Raw genomic sequence first — 20,735 nt, 5'->3', positions numbered from 1 at the left:
TTGTCAAGTGGGGTGACTCAGCCCTTGTGAGGCAAATTGAGAAGCTACTCGATTGAGAAGTAGCGACTCCAGTCTCATAAACTGTCATACGGCCAGGAGAGCGGCATGCTGACCACTTGCCCCTCCATATCCGCATCCAGTGACACCTACATGCTCAGGATGACACGGCAGACAGTAAGTACTGTTGGGTCTTCCAAGACTTGTCTTGATGGAGTTTAGTTTAGATGCCCACTGCCTTAATACATTCTGACTGTACACTTTCTGTTACACACGTATCAGAAGCTTAGTTTTGAAAACTTAGCAAAGTTTACAAAAAAGCAGCTTGGATATTTTTTGCTCTCCTGTTAATTTACTTCCCTGTACATCCAGTCACTGTCTTTAGTTGTTCTAAATAGAATAAAGCCCACAGAGGTTCTATAACTACATTGTTATAATATATATGTAATAGTACAGAATGCTACTCACTGCAGTGGAGGCAATGAAAGGCAGACGGGTACACGGGAACGAGGACACCTCATGTTATCAGCTATCAGACTGAGTCTTTCATCAGATGTTGACAAAAATGTCTGAATGTGTGTTTTGTCTGCATTAGAAAAATGACTTACATTAGTCCAGCAGCTGCTAATATCAAGCAGTTTTCTTTCAATGCACCCGCCTGCCACTTACTGCCTTCTCTATGTGGTGAGCAGCAATCTATCCAGTTACATATTGTTTTATTCCATCCCGGATTTCGCATTGTTTCCCATAATTTTCTTTTCAATGTCTACTGATATAACTTATTTAAAAACAGCACTTACTCCCACATACTCCTATCTGGAACTTGGTATACTGCTTAAAGAACTTGGCATTATAACATTGCATCAGCAAACACTGTCTTACTACCCGCTGGGAGTATCGTACCCACCAACCACCATGGAACCCATCAGTCCCAACAAACTCTGTCAACATCTCAATGCTACCAGACCCTGCTTAGCTGCCTGACTCTGTCTCACATAGAAGCCACTGCTTATGAATATTCTCTTTTGACTCCCAACACTACTGTGAGACGAGGTACTGGCAGAAGTAAAGCTGTGAGTCGTGCTTTGGTAGCTCAGTTGGTAGAGCATTTGCCCACGAAGGCAAAGGTCCCGAGTTCGAGTCTCGGTCCGGCACATGGTTTTAATCTGCCAGGAAGTTTCACTAATGTGGCCTGTCTTTAAAAACCACATCCCTGCAGAATTATCAGTTGTCTCAGAAGGCCTCACAAACAACCCAAAACTCAATTTTAAACATGCTGTATTTGTAAAAGATCTACTTTTCTTTACACTGTCCCTTCAGTGGAACCATTCTCTGCTATAGCTAGTCCACAGCACAAACTGAGCCATGTCTTCACTTGTTTCAAGCTTGCTCCAAGCCTGGTGCTTTCTTCCCACTCCCCCGCCTATCCTCTCATTCCATAGCAAATTTAAAAGGAAATTCTGGTTTTCCACCTAGCTTCAACTTCCTTCCTAATGAATCAACGCTGCAGCTATGGAAAGAACAGCTGTTCCACACCTCCAACTGTATATACAACTGTAATCTGTGAGATACCGAACAGTGGGTGGCAGGGACTGCATTGTGCACCAGTATTATTTTCCTCCTTCCTATTACATTTAGGCATGGTACATGGGGAGAAAGACTGTCAGCACCTATCTGTATGAACAACACTTTCCCTAATTTCAGCATCGTGGTCATTATGCGAGATGTATGTTGAAAGAAGTGGTATGTTTCTTGGCCTGCTCTGGACAATGGGCTCTTGGGATGTGTGTAACGTACTTCTTGTAACATCTCCTACTGCATTCTGTTGAACATTTCTGTGACATTCTTACTCCAACTAAAGCAACCCAGGAGGAACTGTGCAGCTCAGTAAGGGCTGCAGACCAACAAAAAATACTCAATAATTGATCAAATGAGGATATTGTAAGTGATCCCTTTCGAGTGTAGATTACACTTCTTTTTAGTATTCTTCCGATAATTCTGAGTCTGACATCTGTCTTCAGTATGACTAGGTGTATGTTGTCATCCCACTTTCAATTACTCTGGACAAAAACCACAGGACACTTGAAGGTCATGACTGATCTGAGTAATTGATTACTGTTTGTGCAGTCAAACAGTATCAGGTCCTTTCACCTATTGATGAACATTACATTACATTTATTTGTGTTCAAAGTTAGCTGCCATTTCTTGAACCAGACATCAATCATCTTCAAGTCTCTCTGCATTTCGTAACAAGTTTCTAATGGTGTCACACCCACATCGATGTGAATGTGGATGTTACCCAGCTGTTCATTTATATGCACCATGAGCACCAGCGATTCTAAATACATCAGACACTACCTTTGCTTGTGGCACTGCCTTTCCATTAAGAATGACATACTGAATTCTGTCCACAAAGAAGTATTCACTGCAACTGTATATCTGTTCTGCTATTTTGTATGCACACATTTTCTTTACTAGGCAGCTGCATTGAAGGCCTACCAGCTCATGAGAAACACGGCATGAGTTTCAACCACTCATGATCTAAAAATTAATCATGAGCGTGTCATTCTTCTCATTTGCAAGGGCTTTACCACAACAGTCACAAATCACTGCACTTCGTTACTGAGAGTGTAAAGACTACTTTCAGATGCCTTCAATTACAAACCTTACCTATCATTTCCCCTGCAGAAGTTGAGCAGCATCTACAACAACTACTCAAAATATAAGGTCCCTCACCTGAGTCTACCTCCCTTTTCCAACCAGCAGCCCCCATAAACTCACTTGTTACCAGCTCCCAAGATCCCACAAACAAACTCCATCTGTCTCCTTACCGGTCATCATACTATTGCTGGTTGCAACTCTGACACACAATGATTCCTCTGCTATGGCTTAACAATACCTCGAACCAACTGCCTGCTAGCTAGCTGGTTGGTTAGTTAGCTAGTTTCACAGATTACTTGCACAACTTTTCTTGAAATGGTTTGGAACAAGTAAGTTTACAGTCTGCATATACAGGATTTATTTGCTGCTGGCCATTTACAGGTTACAAAATAGTACGAAAGCTTGAATTTGATACGACTGAACATACTTAGTTTTTAACACTTCTCATATAACTAGTGATACACTTCAATTTAGTGCTTCACCTCACTTGCACTTCCTGCCTCTCCCCCGCACTTAATACCCAAGACATTAATCAGTTCCTCCATCACCTCACCAGTTTCAGTCACATTACCATTAAACACTCTGATTGTCTCTGTAAATGCTGTGTCCCTGCACATCAGGATTTCTCAACCCAATGGCCTTGTTGCCACGGAACACTCTCTTTCCAAACTTCATCCTTGCATCAAACCCACGATCTCCTCTTTGTTCAGTTTGGCCAAACACATTCTGACCCATAAATGTTTCTCCTTGTATCAGGCCACACTTTTGTCTTGACATCATAGTGCTTTTGAAATCAAACAAAATAAATAAATTAATAATAATAATAATAATAATAATAATAATAAAGGAGAGAGAATGTAACAATCCAGCGTATTTTGTTATGATTCGGAATAAGTTACAACTGAATGTACTGGAACATTATGTATCATGTAACACTGTGAAAACAAGAATAAATTTATTTAAATAATCAGAAAAGAATGTTTAAGAAACAAAGTGAAATATACATTTTGTCTCTTCATTTGACTTTTCATTCTTACGAGCCACTGAAGACATACTGCGAAAATGTCTTTAACTTGACAACTGTAGAAGGCTACGTTAGATGTGACGTGCCCTCTATCTGTCAATAACAACAGGCACCAGTCAATTGGTAAGTACATGCTCATCACATCTTCCTTTTCACCTCCCATGCCAGGCTGTACCACTCTATCTACCTGCTAATGCCAAGCAGCAGTACAGCTCAGCTGCTGCCGGAGTACTGGTTGTTCTTCATTTCCTCTTTGCTGCCCTGAAGAAAGGACCTTCTGTCCCAAAAGCTAAGAATACTGCCTGCATCTATATTTATGCTTGCTTACTGGTGCTAATGGAAGTTGTGCAATATGAAGAAAAGTAGTGGTCAGCTTATTCATCTCTTGGAAAATTTAATCACTTTTTCATCACTGTTTCTTTTAACCTAATACATAATTCAAACATGTAATTAATGAACACACACTCTTTCAAGTGCAACTTCTCTCTGCGACATACCTCGAATGCCTTATCGGCCAGTCCCGGTGTGACAAATCCAAATGATTGTCGCAATACAGCTAGATGTTTCTGAGTTACTATCCTTTCATTTAAGAAGAGGTGAAGTAAGAAAGCAGCTGCTTCGTCTACAATTTCTTTGCTTTGGTCACCACCTGTATAAAAACACAGTAAACAAACAAATTTACAGAAAGTGGTATCATGTTGGTGTCCTAGCAGACAGTGAAGCACATCATGTGGGTAACTTGGCCGGGTTATAGGAGTTAAATATAACGACAATGGGACAAAAAACCACGTTGGACATGTTGTGAACTATGTGGCAGCCAATTAACAGCATCATGAAAGTTCTCATTATGGAGTAAAATTGTACGGTTTAACCCAATTCTGAACTATGTCACGAATCAATGAAGATTGTCAATATTCTTTCATAAGCTCCAGAACTTGTTCAAAACTTTGTCATTAAATGCTTAGCAAAAGATGTACCAATCTTCAGTCTTCCTGCATTAAATACTAGTGAATACTTATTTTACAAATATGTATTGTTGAAACATTTTGTTTCTGATCAGAAGTGTCAAATAGAATTCATAAATTTCAACAAGAAGTGGGATCATTCATCTGTGTTTTGGAAAGATCTTATTTATTTCACAACACCAAGCTTATCAGTTTCCTTTTTGTTCCACAGAGATCTGTTTCCTGTATCACATTAAAAATGTACAGGTTTCTTTGGAGAAAAAAAAAATCTTGATTAGTTTTTAAAGTCCGCATATCTCATGGAAAAGGCCTGTGAAACAGACTAGGGTCACACCCAGTTCATTGTTACACAAATATCAGCAAGATCATGCAACATTCTCTCACACACATCATGAGACTTGAAGTCTTCCTATACTGCAAGTACGAAAAGGGGAAATTGGACTGCAAACTCCATGTGAAAAAAAGAAGAAATTCATTACCGAACCCAAAACAGCACTGGGTGAGCTTAAAACTGGCAAAACCAAAAAAATATGAGTTAAAGAATTTAAATACTTAGGTTAAGAATCGCTGAAAACTGCAATGAAAAGAAGGCCATAGACTCCAGGCTTCAGAAAACAAAAACTACATTTCAGTTAACAAAAAGTGCCTTACCTATAACTGTAAAATCTGGCACTACACAGCAGTGATCACACCAGAAGCACTCTATGTATCAGAGACACTTGCTCTTCAACACAAAACATTAAGGCACTAATTAGAAGTAAAAAAAACATAAAATTAAGAGAAAATTTTTAGGACATCACATAATACCTAATGCAGAAATCCACAGAAAAATCCCTAAAAATCACATTTACAATGGATAAGCGAAAAATCCAACTACTGGGGCATCTAGAAAGAGTCGATCCTAAAAGGTTAGCCAAACTGATTCACACCTTCTTGGAAAAATACTATTACTAGATCTGACTGGTACCATGAGAGTATAAGAGTACAAGACCTTAAGGAATTAGTCCGCAGCTCGTGGTCGTGCGGTAGCGTTCTCGCTTCCCACGCCCGGGTTCGATTCCCGGCGGGGTCAGGGATTTTCTCTGCCTCATGATGACTGGGTGTTGTGTGATGTCCTTAGGTTAGTTAGGTTTAAGTAGTTCTAAGTTCTAGGGGACTGATGACCATTGATGTTAAGTCCCATGGTGCTCAGAGCCATTTTTGAACCTTAAGGAATTAGGACTGGCTTGACAGAACCATGATGCAATCAGTGAAGTGACATGATGTTGATGATGATGACTGGTTTGTGGTGCGCTCAATTGCATGATCATCAGCGCCCATACAAAATCGCAATTTTTACACAGTCCAATTTTTTACACAGCACTATCACTAAAGAAGAAGAAGAAGAAGAAGAAGAAGATGATGATGATGAAATGATGGAGACAACATAATCACCCAGTCCCCGGGCAGAGAATATCCCCAACCCGCCCAGGAATCGAACCTGGGACTCTGTGATCCAGAGGCAGCAATGCTAGCCACTAGACCAGAAGCTGCGGACTTAATGTGACATAACATGGGGTTTCAATGAAGGAGAGAGAAAGACTGAACAACAGAGAAACTGAAGCACACTCATTCAGGGCCCATGAAAGAAGTGTTGATTCCACACAATCCTAAGCAACCCATTCAGGAAAGAAAAAGAAAAGAAATACTTGAAATGTGATCTATTGTATTCTAAAATGGTTATAATAGTTTTGCATCCTCATCACTGCATGTAGGACATAGCCTCATATTTACATCTGCAAAAATCTGGAACCTTTATGTCAGAAGATGATCACACTACTCACCAAAACATGGACTCAATTCCTTTTGCTTCCCAACTGTATTTATAAATTAATGACACACTTCATAACAAAGAATAGGCACTGTAAAGGCTACAATTAGTATGCATCAAAGTTTTCTGGGGAAGGTACTACTTGTGACACTGATAAAATAAATGCTCATATGAAGATACAGCATCCAGAATATACACGCAATTAGCATTGTAAATCAGGAGTTTTGCTACTGAGTCTAATGAAATTTGACATCATGAAATGCACCATTAGATGACTACAGTTTATATTTTCTTCACATGGTACCAGCACAATGATGGTTCTTACAATCATCATACATAATAATATGGACAATAATTACATTTACAAAATATTTTGCATACTACAACTGTTACATCTTATATCTACTTTCTACATTTATTACTTTACGGCTGATATACTACTCATCCATACCACAAGTGGTGTCTTTGATTCACTGTATAAATATAAACTTTTTCTGTCAAAAAAGATTGATTTCAGATAAAGCACAGTTTAAACAGTGTTTGAAAGAATTTTTGATAGGCAACTCCTCCTACTCCATAGATGAATACCTTAATAGAGGCTATTAAGCCAGCTTAAGTAACAAATATCTGTTAGATTTCAGTTTTGACAGCACTTGGTCACAACAGTCAAGATTAGGTATTTTATGTATGATAAATTTATGAATAGTGCATAACAATGTTTCATTCTGACAATGTGTTAACTCTATAAATATAACCCGTTCCAGTTTACCCCATTATATTCACCTATTTCAACAATCTCCTGACAAATGATCAGGGTAGTAAGCATTATATTCAAATGTTTTATGTTTTTATGGTATACTTTCTGACATGTTCCACACCCATGAGAATTGTCTCAATTTTTTTTTTGGTCTATGGAATGAAAACTGAATCTAATCTAATCTAAAATATAGTGGCCAGTGCAAAAGTATGTTGTGCATCTCCTCGGAAAAATGTAAATATTGCCAGTAAAAAAAAAAAAATCGTGTGCAAATTGTAAGGATGAAATGCTGAAACTACATGAATGAGTATCCAGTCTACAGTTTATTATCAGTACACCAAAAAAAATGGAAATTACTAAACTTCAAACACCAAAATGTGAACCACTGATAAAGAAAAGTGCGCCGAAAATTCCGCCAGAAACAATGCCCTTTTCTGATGAGTGGTCTCAAGTGATCAAGAACGAAGTTAAAAAAGTGTTGCAAGAAGAAAACAGTGCTATGAAGATTAAAACCAAGGATTCAGAAGCACAAATACCTCAATGAGCAAAATGCAGTGAAAAACCGTAACTGTGTTTCACGTAAAAACTCACGATCTTTTAGGCTTCAAACAACTGCTACAAAAGGAAATAAAGTTCTTGTTTTAAGCGACAGTCATGGCAGAGTATACTGTGGGAGTATACTAAAAGACGAATTAGGCAAAAAATTCAGTGTGCAAAGTATTATAAAACCTGGGGCGCCAATTAAGGAAGCTGTGAAAAACGCTGACAAATTAACTGATAACTTCTCCGTCAACGATACTTTAACCATTACTGGTGGCACAAATGACACTGATAAATCTCCGGAAGAATTGCAGAAGAACATAAAAGACTCTTTGGAATACATACTTAAACTCACGCAAAAAACAAATGTAATAATTCATCCACTACCGCTTAGACATGATGCACAAGGTCTAAATGGAAAAATCAAAGCTGCAAACCGCATTATGTTAGAAAAAAATCAGCACTGGCACAGGCGTGTGTAGGAAGAGATTATCTGTGAATTTCGAAATTGAACACCTTAAAAGAAATGAATATACAACTCATGGTATACATCTAAACAAACAAGGGAAGATGCTTTCATACACATGGCGAAAACTGAAAAACCAAGTACCGGTACAGAAAAAAGCATACGCAAATGGACAATCAGATAGAAAGTGGCAGTCTCGAAGTGAAAGTGCCACCCATGAAAAACCAGACAGTTATGGACCATTTTATAACAAAAAATAAGCCCAATGAAAGTCATAACAACACACTTACTAGGTTGAATTTCAAGCCATCAAATGCAGCAACAAAGCAGTCGTTAATGGACAGGTGGGTGAAAAAGGACGGAAAAAAAAGTGAAAATTGGGAACATTTCAACAGAAGAAAGGCAGGAACCCACAAACAGTGAACCAGCAAGCCACGTGGCAAACACCATCCCCGGAAAACATGAGGACTTTTTACCCCTAAGTACACTAGCTCAAATAGTGAGGTAAGTGGTCAAGCAAGAAACAATTCCCTCCCTGTCCTTAATTTTAAATTACGCCATCAAAATGTTCAGTCGCTCCCGAATAAACTAAATGAAATAGAAATAATATTAAATGATCTAAATGATATTTCTGTACTATGCTTTACAGAACACTGGCTCAAACAATATATGTTAGAGCAAACATACCTTCCTCAGTTCAAACTTGCAAGCATGTTTTGTAGGAAAATATTGCGTCATGGGGGTATTTGTGTATATGTTAAAGAAAATATTGAATTCAACAGTGTAACTAAATACCATAAACTGCCCTGCGAAAAAGATACAGAACTCTCTATTGCTGAACTACCAAGGCAAAATACAGTTATTATTTGTGTATACAGGTCACCAGATGGAGACAAAAAAGTGTTTTACAATCACATGGAGAAACTGTTGGAAGAAATTCACTCTCCCAATAAAAATATAATTATATGTGGTGACTTTAATATTGATTTCTCAAAATCCAATTAATTCAGAGATGACATTATAAATTCACTACAATCATTCAACATCAGTTCAACGGTAACTGAACTAACTTGAGACAACACCTACCTCTTCATCTACTATTGATCAGATCTTGATAAATGTGTGCAAATATGCCTATAACATACAAGTTGTAAACATGGGTTTTAATGATCACTATGCTCAAATTCTTGCAATGAATGTTTCAGGACACCAAATTCCCAAATGAATACAACACAGTGTAAGGAATTTCAGTATAAAAAATGTGGAATATTTTTGTTCTCTCCTAGAGGGTGAAAATTGGAAAGATGCATAAGACTGTAATGTGACCAATGAGAAATATGATAAGTTTATGGCTACATTCAAACATTTTTTTGAAATGTCTTTTCCCAACGAAACAGCTATGTTGAACTCTAATCAAAAAACAAACAAGAGGATTACAAAAGGGATAAGGATATCATGTCAAAATAAAAAGAGATGAGTACTCCAAGCATAATACCAGTCCTGATTTTATTGCACATTTCAAAAGATACAAAAGAATACTAACATGAGTTATTTCAAAAGCAAAAAAAACTAGAAAAATGACAAAATATTGTGAGATTCCAAGAATAAAACTTAAGCAACCTGGCAAATTATAAGAAAAGAAACAGGTACCAGGCCAGTAAATCACAGTAATATAGAGCTGATTATGAATAAAAATAAAGTAACTGACCCCAAACATGTCGCTAGTGCTTTCAACAATTATTTCTCAAATATAGCACATCATGACAAACAGCCAACCAGTCACTCAGATCAAAAAATTCATTCAAACCTGAGGAACTGTCAAGAATCCTAAAAGAATTACCCAATAAATATTCAGTGGGTGTTATTGAGATACCAGATGCTATTATCAAAGCTAGTACAACATTTATTGTGGAACCACTAATAGAAATAGTAAATTCATCTTTTGAGAGTGGTGTATTTCCAAATAATCTGAAAACTGCAAAAGTAACACCTTTGCATAAGAAGGGTGCAAAATGTGATACTGCTAATTATAGACCAGTTTCAGTTTTGACAAGCTTCAGCAAAATTATGGAAAAAATGTTCCTTAGAAGATTAACAGTTTTCTTGAATAAAGAGAGGCTGCTAAGTGACTCCCAACGTGGGTTCAGAGCTGGAAAGTCACCTCAGTCAGCAATTTTTGCCTTCTTAAATGAAGTATTAAAAGCAGACGATAAATACCATGTATCTGGGATATTTCTGGATCTAAGTAAAGCCTTTGATGTAATTGATCATGGCATTCTCATGTTTAAATTAATTATAGAATTAGAGACCAGTCTGAAAAGTGGATCCAGCCGTACCTCAGTAATCGTCAGCTGATAACAGAAATAAAACACAAAGATAGTGAAACAAAAAATTTCTAGTTTTTACAGTGATGAGCAGAAAATGAAGTATGAAGTCCCACAAGGGTCAGTTCTAGGACATGTCCTATTTCTGCTGTATGTAAATGACTTGGCTATTTCTGCTGTATGTAAGTGACTTGGTTATTTCTGCTGTATGTAAATGACTTGGCTAGTAAAATACATTATGGAACCACTGTACTGTTTGCAGATGACACTAATATTCTAATTAAATCACAGAATGAGGAAAATCTCCAGGAGGCTGCAGTATCAGTTATGCATACCTTAACACACTGGTTCAAGACCAATAGGCTCATCATAAATTCTGAAAAAACTGTGGCAGTTAACTTTCATACCACACAAAACCTCCATCCCGCAAACCCTGTTTTCACTATTGATGGAAAAAATGTGTTGAAGGTCAGCCATACAAAATTTCTGTGTGTACATGTTCACACAGATCTGAAGTGGGAGGCACACCTGAACAATTTAAATAAGAGACTGAATTCACTAGCATATGCTGTTAGGATCCTCACTCAAAATACACGCTGCTCATCAGTGCTGACAATGTATCATTGCAGTATACAGTCGTTACTTATGTACAGAATAATTTTTTGGAGGAATTCCACAAATACTACAAAAACATTTAAAATACAGAAAAAGATTATCAGGGTGATGAAAAAAGCTAAATGTAAGGATTCCTGTAGACTCCTTTTTAGAACTCTGAAAATATTGCCACTGTCTTGCTTGTATATATGCGAAATACTAATTTTCACAGAAGGGAGAATCTTAAAAAAAGGAAAATCTCTTCAAACCCAACTATGATATACACACATATGAAACTAGACAGAAGAGGAACCTACACATGAACACAATAAATACAAACTTATGCAAAAAGAGGAGTGTATCATTCCGGAGCTATGTTGTATAACCATATGCCTTCTTACCTAAAATGCATACTAAAATTAAATGCATTTAAAATAAAGTTAAAACAGTTCTTGCTTGACCACTGCTTCTATTCTTTGTCTGAGTTTATGGAATATCATAATAAGTAAAACTCATTTACCAAATTTCACTAATTGTCAATTCATAATATAGTTTACATTCTGCTTATCATGTCATCTCACTTAATAGCTGCTATTATTACATGTAGAAGCAATGTAGTGAGTGGGTGAAGACAGTGACTAACGAAGGCACTGCCCTGATCAATCCAGCCCCCTCCCTATTCCCATTCCAGCACTACACAGCCATTATTTCACCACCACACCCAGTCTTTTAATTTCTTTTCATTTCTCTCCTTTCCACTACTTACCCTCTCCCCCCTCCACATCATCTCTCCCGCTCTCCGTCTGAACTGCAACACGTCACTGTCCGCCACTCCCACCATACTATCCCTACCACTACCCACCCCAGCCTCCTCCTTACCCCCACCCAGTCGGTGCTCCCATCATGCATTGGTGCTGCTGCTCGCAGTGTGGTTTCACTTCTCTGAGACTGCAGACGTGTGCAAGTTGCGTTTGCGTGAGTGCGTGTGTGTGTGTGTGTGTGTGTGTGTGTGTGTGTGTGTGTGTGTGTGTGTGTGTGTGTATACTGCTGACAAAGGCCTTAATGGCCAAAAGCTATAACTGTGTGAATCTTTTTGCTGTGCCTATCGTGACTCAGCATCTTCGCTATATGGCGAGTAGCAACTTTCCTTTCCTTCTCTGGTATTGTTACATTCCATCCTGGACTTTCCATTGTTTGAAAATCTTAAGTTAAATATTCTGGAGTGGCATCTGAAACTTTTGAGTAGAGAACAAGTGTTAGACAAGGAGACAACAGGCGATAAACTATCTTACTAAATTGTCCTCGAAAAGGTGGTCAATACACGGGGAGCAGAACTAAAAAATTGTTGAGTAAATGATCAGAAGCAACTGAAATTTACAAGCAAGAACATTAGAATCCAGTGTTTAGATTTTGTCAGTGATATTGCTATACTGTCTAAAGACGTGGCAACAGCAACAAGAAAATTAACACTTTCCAATGATTTGAAATTAATTATCTGGACACAAATCTTGACATCAGCTGTACTAGATATAGATCTACTGCCCAACAGTGACATACAAAATCTGTGCGGGGACTGGGACTCGAACCTGGATTTCCTGCTTATTGCCGGAGGTCACTTTGACTAGTTCGGCTACTCGTACATGCTCCCCGATCCCTCATTCTCTTATCCTCCTTACTGCGGGAACCCAAGTATTGTTGTGAAATTTAGGTAACGAATTCAGTGGGCTATGGTATAAGGATGTAGACAGTGTGACATGTGGAAGTTTGGGTCGGTCCGGGAAGCGTGCATGGATAGCCAAACTGGCCAAGGCGACAGCTTGTGATAAGTGAGAAATCTGGGTTTCAGCCCCAGTGTGGCAACAAATTTTCAGATGTTACTGGTGGGTAGTAGACCGATACCTAAAAGCTGATATCAAAGAATATGCATCCAATGAACTACTTTTGAATTATTTTGTGCAGCTGTGTACTGTCAATAGCGACTATTCATTCAGAAACACATGCAAATTTTCAAATTAATTACACAATAAACAACTCTTCGAGTATTTTATGGAAAAAACAGAACATATAACATACATAAAGGATGCTCCAAATTTCATGAACACAAATTACAGAAAAATTAAGAGAGTCAATAAATTTACATATCTTGGTGGAAGAATGGGCACAGCAGGGAGGCTAATAAACACAGGTAAGGATGCTGGTAATGGACTTACAGTGGACTAAAGACCCTTACAATAAGAGATCCACATCGTTTGAAGCATTATAATACAGCAATAAAACCAAAATGTTTATATGCAGCCAAATGTCTGGGTATGATAAAGGTAGGAGGGAGGGGGGGGGGGGGGGGGAATAGAGACATGGAAAAGAGACTAAAATACTAAGAAAAATAATGGGGCTAATACAACACAATGGTACATACAAGAACAGGTGTAACGAAGATCTGAACAAGAAAACTGAACCTTTACATACAATAATGAGAAAATGCAAAGTGCTGTTTTTAGACCATCTGTGTTCAATGAATGAAAATAGGATATACAAGAGATAATAAACAAGTCAACTAGAAAAGAATCTCTTTGATGCAAGTAGCCTGAAGAAATTAGAAGTTATATTGAAAGCAATGAAGAGTGAGGGAACATGAAATTCTGAACAGAGACATGTTCTGAAATGGGTTTTGGTTTCCCATCTTCACAGAAAACAAAGAAAACTGGAGCAAAAGTGGTCAGAAGTTCAGAAACATTAGCACTCTGCTTTAAAGTAAAATTTACTGAAAAAGCTTTAAGTTAAATCAGAAGTAGTCATTTATGAAGTATATAGGAGTCCCATATTGAATTGTTAATAATAATATAATAATAATAATAATAATAATAATAATAATAATAATATGGTAGCAATAAATACAAGAGGTTGATTTGAAAGCACAGTTGTACAGGTCCAAGTACTTTGGAATAGCAGTACTAGCTGTAGGCTAATAACAATAACAATTCCACAACACTAATACTCAAAGCTCAAGGTTTGAGTCCTGGTTTTTGGACACACAGTTTTAATATGCAATCCCCAGACTGTAGCTAACTCATTACTCTGAAATATCCTTTCCTCCAGCTGTGCTAGTCTATAAAGGGATACAGGAGAGCTTCTGTGATGTTTGAGAGGGGGAGAAAGTTATGTACAGAACTAATGCTACCAGGAAGGGCTGTCTGTAGGTCACGCCTGGATGGGTCGTAGTAGTAGTTGGGTTGGGTTGTTTTGGGGAAGGAGGCCAGACAGCGAGGTCAGCGGTCTCATTGGATTAGGAAGGACGGGGATGGAAATCGGCCGTGCCCTTTCAACGGAACCATCCCGGCATTTGCCTGGAGCAATTTAGGGAAATCACGGAAAACCTAAATCAGGATGACCGGACGTGGGATTGATCCGTTATCCTCCCGAATGTGAGTCCAGCGCCTAACCACTGCACCACCTTGCTCGGTCCGTAGTAGTAGTTGTTGTTGTTACAATAATAATAATAATAATAATAATAATAATAATAATAATAATAGTGACAATAGTAAGAAAAACTTTTCTGAAAAGAGACATTTATTAACAACAATATAATCAAAAGGACAGATTGCTACTCACCATTTACAGAACGCCCTGACTCACAGACAATGAAAAGTCTACTAACATTAAGCTTTTGGCCAAAAGGCTCTCCTCGGAAGAAGAAAGCACACACACGTTCATACAAGTGCAGCCCACATACACATGGCCACTGTCTCCGGCCCTCCGTAGCCTGACTGACAGACAGCTTGTTATTTATCATGATCAAGCAGAAAGCAGCTTAGTGATTCTAACTTATTTTGTAGATCTCATGGCTGCTTTCACAGACAGCCCTACCTTTGATGGGATAGGAGATGCCTGTGACAGGACTGGAGTAGGTGGTGGTTGGAGGATGTATGAAACAGATCTTGCATCTAGATCTATGGCAGGGATATGAGCCATTAGACAAGAGGTTGGGAGTAGTTTGGAGTAGGGATGGGCAAGGATATTGTGTAGGTTCAGTGGGTGCAGGCATACCACTGTGGGAGGGGTAGGGATGATAGTAGTTAGGATATTCCTCATGGCGAGAGGTAGTTGAAACCCTGGTGGAGAATGTAATTCAGTTGCTCCAGTCCTGGGTGGTACTGAGTCATGAGAGGTGTGCTCCTTTGTGGGCAGACAGTGAGTATGTGTGGGAGATGGCAGGTGACTGGAGAGACAAGGCTGCTCAGGATGTCTGTTTCTGTACAATGTTGGGAAGGTAATTTAGACCTGTGAAGCCCTCAGTGAGACACTTGGCATATTTGGATACAGACTGCTCATGACTACAGATGCTAGGATCAAAGGTGCCTAGGCTGTATAGTAGGTTCTTGGTATGGAATGGGTGGCAGCTGCTGAAGTTAAGGTATCGTTGTAGAAATTTATTCAACACTGAAAATAAATTTAATTTTTATGACATCTTTTCTGTAAGTATTCATCTGGGATGCAGGCTTAAAATGAGTGAAATACACACAACAGACAGTTCAGACGAGAAGGGAACACTACAGAAAAATACAGAAGCTTAGATTGGTGGACTGAATAACTAATCAAGGCTACTGAACCAAACTGGCCAGAAAAAGAATTTTATGGTGCACCTTGGCAAGAGAGAGAGAGAGAGAGAGAGAGAGAGAGAGAGAGAGAGTTGGTAGAACACATCCTAAATTATCAATGAATAGACGATTTAATAATGAAGGAAAGTTTGCGGAGGTAAAAAATTGTATAGGGAGACCAAGGCTTGGTTCAGTTTATGTGGATGTAGGTTGCAGCAGTTATGCTGAAATGATGAGTCTTGCACAGTGTAGACAAGTGCGTGGAAATGCATCAAACCAGTCTATGGACTGAAGATCACAAAAAACAAATAGTGACACAAGGAAATGCAATTGTGTTTGTGAATAAGTGAACAAAAGCAATGCATTGTGATGCAGCTAGTGCTAAAAAAGATTCAGGTAGACTGGCCCACTAGGGACTTTGGAAAATATGGAAAGTCTGGAGGGGAAGTACACACACAGCTGTAATGATATAAAAGGGTGCTTTGAAAAAAGAGAGCAGACATCATTGCTGTTTTAGAAGGTGGGATGTTAGCCATCTTATGGAGCTGGAAATGCGCATCAGTTTAACTGACAGAGAGATAATTTCAAAGTCAGAGTTTATGCTTCCTACAAGAATTCATGTGATGCAGCTGTCTGATCAAGTGAGACAAGAAAGAATATGTTCTGGTAGGAATATGTCTTTTTACTGTGCTGTTCACATACATCCGGATTGTTATGTTGACTAGAACGGTAAAGCAAACAAAGAGTGTGGAAATACTGCATTTGTCTGCATGCAGACATAATAGCTGTGCATAAAATGACAAACATATCACATGCAGAAACTCTTAGCTCAGTGAGCTTTTCTGCAAAAGACCTTGCAGGATAACAGCCATGCTGCACTTTCACTGTCACATGTGCAAAGAAACCAACAAATTTCTTTTAGTAGACCATGATGTATTAGGATGGCCACACAGACCATCCAGAGTAAACAGAACCTTGCTACACTGTAATGCCCTCCGCTTACTAGTATTGCAAAGAATACGCCATTTAAATGTTGTCGCATGGCTCAGACTTAAGAATCGATGTACAAAAAACTGAAATGACAGTTTGCAATCATCTATTAAATTCACACACTTGCCTAACTGTTTGATCAGATTAGCTTTGCATCGCAGACAGCCCATTCTGCGAGTGCTATTTGACCTGAGTTACTGGTATTGATACCAGAACACATACAGTTGCCAACACAACTCTCCATCATTGCTGCAATCATCGTTGTGACTACAATGCAACAAAAAAATCTCGCAACAACAAACAGAACATGATTTCCAATTACATGGTCGTATGGCTTGCAGTGCAGAAGCTGGAGTGCACATCACCTTCAGATGATGATCCATATTTGAACAGTTCTATGCTACCACCTCTACTCACTCCCGGCAGCCAATGTGATTTCGTCTTTCTTTTGGTGCCTTGCCACAAGCCATGTAGGACAGTAACAACTGCTCTCTTCCAGACAAACATGGCCATATTTGAGTGTCAATATAATCTGCCCCCCCCCCCCCCCCCCTGCCCCCACACTCTCTCTCTCAACCACTTACAGGACCTGAAAGTTGTATAAAAACTACTTATGTTGCTTTTAGACTCCCTCTCACTGTTCTACTCGTTCCATAACCTATTACCACCAGCAAAGTAATAAAATTTTTGCACATAAACCAAATGAATATCTGGAAACTTACAAGATGCCACAACAAATTATAGGTTTCATTAAGAAATAGGCCAATAGGCCACCACTGATCATAAAAAAAAATACATACCAGTCATGTCCAAAGCCAACGAACGCAGATGATTTAAAAGCTTCACAACACCTGGTTTTGAGCCATTCAGTGTCTCCAGATTTGCACGGATGTCTGCCCAGCTTAAACGCCTATTAAAGGAAGCATACATTTAGAGGTAAATTGGAGCATTATGGAATTAGGGGTAAGGTAATTAGTTGTTTTAAGAAGTAGAAAGTACAAAGTTCCTTAATGGTTTTATGTAATAAATAAAAAACGTGGAATGAGCATGACATAATAATGAGGAGTACCTTTCAGGATTCTTTTCCTACATCTACACACATACTTTATAAACCACTGAAGAGCACGTCAGACAGAACTTACTACTATACTATATGTTTGGTTTTCTTCCCATTCTACTTTCATAGGGGGGGGGGGGGGGGGGGGTCTGGGAAGAATGATTGTCAAATGCCATTGTGCACACTGTAATTAGTCTCATTATGTCTTTAGAGTGGGTACAGGAGTGATATGTAGTGAGCTGAAGACTATATTTAGATTCTTCATGCCTGTTATTGTAACTTTGATGGTTCCAATAGCTCTGAACACTAGGGGACTTAACGTCTGAGGTCATCAGTCCCCTAGAACTTAGAACTACTTAAACCTAACTAACCTAAGGACATCACACACATCCATGCCCGAGGCAGGATTCGAACCTGCGACCGTAGCGGTCGCGCGGTTCCAGACTGTAGCGCCTAGAACTGCTCGGCCGGCTGTAACTTTGTATGGAGGCTTTCACAGGATGATTGGCATCTCTATCTTTGAGCTTCTGCTTATTCATGTTTTTCAGCATCATCTCTATGATGCTCTCCAATGAGCCAAACCAGTGGCCACTTGTTCTGCTGTTCATTTTATTTGTTGAAAAATCCTCTGTTAGTCCTATCTTTACTAGGTCCCATACATTTGAGCAGTATTTTTAAGGTGGTGTATACAAGTGATTTGTAAGCTGTTTCCTTTGCACACTGACTGTATTTTCCCAGTATCCTGCTAATTAACAGAAACCTGTCACTTGCCTTTTCTATGAGCCTATGCAATCATTTACAAACAATGGAAACAGCAAGGATCCCAACACCCTTTCCTGAGGTATGCTTATAGTTTTTCCTACATCTGTTGATTGTCCACCCAAGATAATAGGCTGCATTCTCCCTACCAAGAACGCCTCAACCCAGTAACAAATTTTGTTTAGCAACCAGTATATTTGCACTTTTGTTAACAACAGATGGTGTGGTACACAGCTAAGATTTTTTCACATGAGAAGAGAGAGTGCACCACCTGAGTGCTTTGATCCGCAGCTTCCATGATGATGTGCGAGAAGGGTGCATGTTGGGTTTTGTTACAGAATCCATGCTGGCTGGCATGGAGGAAGTCCTTCTATTTGAGACACCTCATTATTTTAGAGCTCAATATGTTCTACGTTTCTACAACACACGGACATAAATGAGATCCCCAAGTTACTTTGCTATCATCAGTCTCTAGACACAAAGAGTCTCTACATAATTAACAAAATAAGAGCTTTAGGGACATCAGACAACTTTGTGAATACATTGAGGAATTTCTAGCAAACAACACACAGAATATAATTTGCAAACATCACAATGTGCTATGAACATTATTCGGGTTCATGCACAAACAGCATATAAAGATGATGAAGAGACAAATCTATCTATGACGCCTTGGATGAAGCAATGAAACTCACAAGAAATGAGAAATTACACTGGTCATGAGTGGTTTAACTCACAATGGGCTCTGGTGGAGAAGATAATGGTGTAGGGAGCTATGGTCTTCAGACTTCATCCCACTGACAGTGAAGAAAAGGCCATCAGAAATTAGACTGATTTTATTCAGGTGAAACGAGCTAAGAAAAATGTGAAATCTGTTAGAAACCACCCTGGTGCTGAATGTCTACAGTGACCACAAGCCAGCAGAATTGGACTGTAAAATGTAATGCCTTAGCAATGCTACAAGGTGCTTAACATATCAACATCCATAGATATAAAAAAATTAGCAACTTCTGAAGTGAGAGCTAATGTTGGTGTTGCTCAAGAGGAAAAGATGAAATCAACCGAAGAGAGACAGCCAACAGAAGTTGAATCTACTTGGAGCTCTGTAAAAGATACTATAACCTATCCCAGAAAAGTTGCATTGGATGCAACACCAACATTGTAAAAAATACCATAACCTAGTCCAGAAAAGTTGCATTGGATGTAGCACCAACAACAAAAGGTAGAACTGGTGACTGATGAAATCCTGGAGCTTATGAATGAAAGACGGCAATATAAAACCAAAGATTCCATAAGATACAAAAACTTAGACAAAAACATATACAGAAAATGCAGAAATGCGAGGGAATCATAAATGTCTGACAAATGTAAAGAAATTGAGATACTTCAGAAAAAACACAACCAGTTTAATTTATAAAAGAAGATGAAGATTCAAGTGGCCTACAAAGGAAACAATGCAGACAAATACTGAGGAATGTGAATAATGAAATTGTCATAGGAGTCGAGGGAAAACCCAAAAGATGGAAGGAATATACTGAAGTCCTTTTCAAAGATGGTAGAGATGGCCTGCCTCCACCAGACGCAAGAATCATCAATGAAGTCAATCCTGAAATCACAAAGAGTGAAGTAGTACATGCAATTAAACTGTAGAAGAACAGTAATGCCACCGGTCCTGATGGATTTTATGCTAAAGGTATTAACATTTTAGCTGAACAGGAGTCAATTGGCTTCAGCCTCCCAACATTATTTTTCAGCATTATCTATGCATCAGGAAAACTACCTTATGACTGGCTGAGATCAACTTTTATACCACAGCCAACTCCTCACAATGTGTTGGCTATCGAATGATTAGCTGATGTCCCTCCTACTCAAAATATGACTGTACATCACACACACATGGATTTAGAGATCCCAAATGGACGTGAATCAGTTTGGCAATTGGCAACTAAAATAGCAGTGGAACTTATGAAACATTTATCTTTAAATGTACTAGTGCAGAGATATGAATGTCTATGTGTACACTTGTCTCATCAACTAAAAAACAAACTTTGATTGTATGGGACATAAAATGATGATGGAGATTTTGAGGTCAACTGGTACTGACCAAAATGATTTACGTATCATCAGCACGCTTCATTACAATCAGACCACAGACCTAAAAACTGGCCAACATCAAAAGCTACTACAATTAGTAAA

At 38.7% G+C, this 20,735-nt stretch overlaps 1 protein-coding gene across 1 annotated transcript in view; it reads right to left on the bottom strand.

The window, feature by feature from the left end:
* LOC124711320 (activating signal cointegrator 1 complex subunit 3) overlaps positions 1-20,735 on the bottom strand; it is a 253,343-nt gene that overhangs the window by 228,711 nt on the left and 3,897 nt on the right. Inside the window, exons 2-3 of the mRNA XM_047241338.1 lie at positions 17,524-17,633; positions 4,180-4,331 (exon numbers count right to left, since the gene is read on the bottom strand). Coding sequence (XP_047097294.1) covers positions 4,180-4,331; positions 17,524-17,633 — 262 coding nt within the window. The remainder of the gene's footprint in view (positions 1-4,179; positions 4,332-17,523; positions 17,634-20,735) is intronic.

This window comes from Schistocerca piceifrons, chromosome 8 (assembly GCF_021461385.2).
Source record: "Schistocerca piceifrons isolate TAMUIC-IGC-003096 chromosome 8, iqSchPice1.1, whole genome shotgun sequence".
In the NCBI taxonomy this organism is placed as follows: domain Eukaryota; kingdom Metazoa; phylum Arthropoda; class Insecta; order Orthoptera; family Acrididae; genus Schistocerca; species Schistocerca piceifrons.
This window is presented reverse-complemented; position numbering and strand designations above follow the sequence as displayed.